Source organism: Aplysia californica, unplaced genomic scaffold (assembly GCF_000002075.1).
Source record: "Aplysia californica isolate F4 #8 unplaced genomic scaffold, AplCal3.0 scaffold01820, whole genome shotgun sequence".
NCBI classification, from domain to species: Eukaryota; Metazoa; Mollusca; class Gastropoda; order Aplysiida; family Aplysiidae; genus Aplysia; species Aplysia californica.
In genome coordinates this window covers 5955-10765 of record NW_004799090.1, presented here as the reverse complement: position 1 = coordinate 10765, position 4811 = coordinate 5955, and the positions used below count along the sequence as shown (strand labels likewise).

At 39.9% G+C, this 4811-nt stretch overlaps 1 protein-coding gene across 1 annotated transcript in view; it reads left to right on the top strand.

Annotated features, from left to right (window-relative positions):
- Positions 1–4770, top strand: part of LOC101855771 (transmembrane protease serine 9) — a gene marked incomplete at its 5' end in the record, with an annotated part of 27647 nt that extends 22877 nt beyond the window's left edge. The window contains 3 exons of the mRNA XM_035973709.1: positions 19–158; positions 3178–3335; positions 4679–4770. Coding sequence (XP_035829602.1) covers positions 19–158; positions 3178–3335; positions 4679–4730 — 350 coding nt within the window. The remainder of the gene's footprint in view (positions 1–18; positions 159–3177; positions 3336–4678) is intronic.
- Between the last annotated feature and the right edge of the window lie 41 nt (positions 4771–4811).

The following is a 4811-nucleotide window of genomic DNA, read 5'->3' as shown; positions in this document are numbered from 1 at the left end:
CCCCCCACCCTCTCCCAGGAAGCTACAGCGCTCGTTACCTGCACAAGGTCAATCTGCCCATCCTGTCACGGGACACGTGTGACTTCCTGCTTGACCGACCTCTGACCTCTGGTGAACTTTGCGCCGGATACAGACAGGGAGGTCAGGACGCATGCCAGGTACGTTCCCATAAATAAATTTAATGTGTCACGACGCAGTGAAATCAGGCGCTCATCAAATTTTTGGGCATATATGGAATTATTGGTATCATCTTCACCTTTTTATTTGACTTACTTTCGATGAAAAAAAATATCCATCTATCTGGAATCGAAGCTGAGATATATGTGAGGCAGCGTGGTGGAATCAGGCTCTCGTCAAAATAACAAAAGTGAAGAAACTTGCATTTTTCCGCAGGTTTGTCAATTTTTATCATTTTTTTTTGTTTTTTTGTTTTGGATTGACACCTTTCATGCCCATTAAAGAACTAACTTCTGCGTGGAATTTTCTGAAAAACGTTGGTTAAAGGCACAAAAAATGTAAATTTTCAGTTACCACGGACTCTTAAGCTTTGGAAATAACCTATCTTTGGTGGCCATTTTTTTCGCTAATTTTACATTTGAAACCAGGCGAACCCGACCTCTTTCAATCACAAATATTTCGACTTAAATTCGAGATAGGTATGTATTTTTGTCCTCAAAAGATGGCCAAATGAACAAGCATTAAGATGATAGCAATATAATCTCCAGACGCTCAAAAACTGACGAGCGCCTGATTCTACCGTGTCTCGACACATATATGCGATTGAAGGAGGCGGGAGGCGCCTGGTTTAAGAGGTAAAAATTAGTGAGAAAAAAAAAAATAGCCGCAAAGTTAGATCTAGGTGACTTCCATAGCTTGAGAGTCCTTTGAAACTACAAGATTACATTTTTCTGGTTTTTGGATTAACTTAAAAGGTGATGAGCCAAAAGCCAAAAATTGGATGAAAATTCCCTAACGAGTGGATAGATCTATATTAAATATATATAATTATGTAAATGCCAGTTTCTTTGATTTCATTATTTTGACGAGAGCCTGATTCCATCACGCTGCCTCACATAATCTTTTACCAATAATATTGTGTCGTGACATGAAGGAATAAGTAGTGGTGGGCCGGGTTTTTTTGTTTTTACATTCTAATCTTTTTAAAAAAATTAATTATTTATATTTATATCGTACTATTATAATTATTTTTTGGCCTATTATTATTAGGCCTATTACATGTATTATTTTAATCTGAAGAAACAATTGTTTTGGGTGTCTGTACGTGGGGATAGCCTCAGATTCCTGATTCTTGAAGGCTAGGAATCGTAGGAATGGAGTCCAAATCCAGTTATTTTCTACTGATGTGATTTATTTCAGGTAGTCCATGATTACTTCCATTGAATCTGACCCCCCAGACAATTACTTGAATACTTCTGGCGAGTGGTGATTACCTTTGGTAGCGAGTACATGATTACTTCTGATGAATCAGTTATCGGTTACTTGATTGACTTCGATCTGCTTCAATTTTCTGAATAACCTCGATTTCGGAATATGGCCTGCGAGACATCAGAGTCCTTTTTTTTTTCTTTCAAAAATATATTTATAAAAAATGAAAAAATAGTAAAGTGATTAGTATAAACTGTTGGTTCACGTAAAATTGAATCAATATGTTTTGTTCGAAGCATCAGTTGCGGGAATCTGTTCCTGAATCGATTCTTCCCCAAACTTTAGAAATAAGACGTCGAGCGAGCGTCAATAAATTTTGGGCAAATGAAGATATTGGTATAATTTTAAAGCTTGTAAATTTGCTTTGCTTTTGATTTTTAAAAAAAAGGAACATACCCTCATGAGAATAAAGTTCAGGTCTTCTGTGAGCTGCATGTGACAGTGATGGGCCTAATCACTACACCATGCGCTGGCACCGCTAATTAATTAATTTTAAGTGTCTGGTATGGCACACGTACAGTGAAAATGGTGAAATGGTATGAGTTTAATGCCCCTATCAACACTATTAGGTTATTTAATCACGTACAGTAAACTGTCCAAGATGGCCATCTATACATGAGGATAAGAATTATCATCTTTGACAGGTGATCCTCTTGAACAATGTGGGTGGTTGGCGGGTGCTCTGGTGTGGTTTGCTCCATCTTTCCTATCAAACATCTATCGTCTTTATCTCTCCTACTTCTTTTTTATGTTTGTTACTCTCTTATAACACCTTTAATCTTCTGGCGCTCATATAACCATATTCAGTTGCGAGTGCCGTAAAACCTCTCCTAAAAAACCCAAAAAAAACAAAACAATGTGATTATAAAATCTGTGTGGCTTACTTACTTTATCCGTCTTCTTATACCTCTAATGTGTCGAGGGGAGAAAAAGCTTGTTGTCTCTAGCAGGTTTGATGGCCTGGCTGGGTGGAATGTTGCATGTTTTCAGAGTATCCGTCCCATTCCCAATCCAGGTCTTCTTCCTTGGTCTTCCTTGGTCTTCCTTGGTCTTCCTTGGTCTTCCTTGGTCTTCCTTGGTCTTCCTCTTGTTTTGTTCCCTGATATTTTTTTGTGGTACTACTTTTTTCCACCACTTTCTTTTTTTCCCCACACGACTCTCTCTCTCTCTCTCTCTCTCTCTCTCTCTCTCTCTCTCTCTCTCTCTCTCTCTCTCTCTCTCTCTCTCGTTAAATGTGTATCTATCTATCTCTCCCTTCACTTAATTGCCACTTCCCCACCATTTTCTCTCTCCAACCCCCTCCCCCTCCCTCTCCCATGTCCCTTCTCCCCTTCTCTCCTTCTCCCCCTCTCCCCCCTCACTTGCCATTTCCCCACCAATATATCTCCTCCTTCCTTCCCTCCTCCTTCCTTCCCTCCTCCCCTTCCCTTTTTTCCACCGCCATTTTTTCACTGCTTCCTTGTAAAGTTACCTGGCGGTCCGATGAGTGGGGTCTGTCAGGGGGCCCCCATCCAAGATAAGTGTTGCCTCGTCGTGGTCCTGAGTCCGACTGAATATCTCAGTGAGTCTCTCAGACGATCTCCGCCTATTTCCCACGGCGGAACCCTTGAGGTCATCCAAGGGCATGCCACTCCTTTAATTATCTTGTCCCCACAGTAAAGATAAGAGTCATGTCCCTTGACATCACACTTCCTTTATTCCCCCTTCCTCTTTCTCATCCCCTTTTCACAGGGTGACTCAGGAGGTCCTCTGGTGTGTGAAGTGGGCGGGGTTTGGGCGGCAGTGGGCGTGGTCTCCTGGGGCTATGGGTGTGGTCACGCCTACCTGCCTGGTGTCTACACAGACGTCAGCGCCTACAGAGACTGGATCGACAGAGTTATTTCCTACGGGTGAGACTGTGATCAATAATAATAATAACGATAATGATAATAATAGAAATTATGATGATAATGATAACATTAACAATAATAATAGTAGTATAATAATAATACTACTAATAATACTAATAAAATAATAATAGTAATAATACTATTACTACTGAGCGTGCTGTGGCGGAGCGGTTAGTGCGCTCGTCTCCGAAGCGGAAAGCCCATGTTTGAGCCTCGGTTCGAACATGGATTTTCTTCGCCCCCTCCTGCCCACCCAGCAGTAATGGGTAAGCCTACCTGACTTTAAGTTGGGGAAATAAAGGCGGTGTGGAAAGGAACTGGCCACCCTACCACAATATGCCGAAGGCCCAGGAAGTTGTCTCACTAACAAGGCAATCCCCAATGTCCGGATCGGATGCGGAAACAACTTTACTACTACTACTACTACTACTACTACTACTACTACTACTACTACTAGCCTAATAACAATAATAATAATATGATCATGATCATTATTATTATTTATCCTTCTTCTTCTTCTTCTTCTTCTTCTTCTTCTTCTTCTTCTTCTCCTTCTCCTTCTCCTTCTCCTTCTCCTTCTCCTTCTTCTTCTTCTTCTTCTAATTATTGATGTCTGTATATATGTGACTGTTTGCCTGTGTTTGTCTGGTGTGGTTCGCTCCTTCTTTCCTATCAAACTTCTGTCGTCACCTCTCCTCCTTCTTTTTCGTGTTTGTTACTCTCTCGTAACACCTCTAATCTCCAGGACTTATATAACCTTATCATGTTGCAAGTGCCGTGAAACACTTAGGCTACTAAAACTAACTGTGCTTGTCTTTCAGTGATTTTAAATGAAAAGATAAGGGAAAACAAAAAAACGGGTGAAGTTACAAAATTTGAGAAAAAATTTTTTTACTACAGAGGAAACAAAAGGCGAAAAACTTGTTTGTGAAGCGTGCTGACAAAATGAGATACTTCTCGGATTCGAGCCTTATAAATGGAAATAGCTACATCACGCTAATAGGTGAAGTTTTTACCATTCACATTCATTATAAAATAATAAAGCCATTTAAAGAATATATGGCATCAATTGTTTTAAAGTTACAAATTTGACTCTAGTGACGATTTTGGGCCAATATATCAATTTGTGAATTGTGAGAAGTAACTCATTTTGTCAGCACGGCTCACGTTTTATATGCTTTGATTCAAAATTTACTTTTACCAAAAGTTTTCATCCGATTTTGTTGTTTGTTTCTGTTTTTGGTGTGTTTGTTTGTAAGAGTGAGATTTACTTTTTTGGTGTTTGTTTGTTTGTAAGTTAAATTAAAATTTTGTTTGTTTGTTTGTTTGTTCCTTCCTCCCAGTGCCAGCAGTGGCAAGAGAGACGCGGCAGACAGCGGCTATTACGTCATTTGAGTCAGACGCATAGATGTCGCAAAAGAGCCAAAGATCTTGAGAGACCTTGCCCCCTTTTGTCATTCGATACTGATTTGTTCC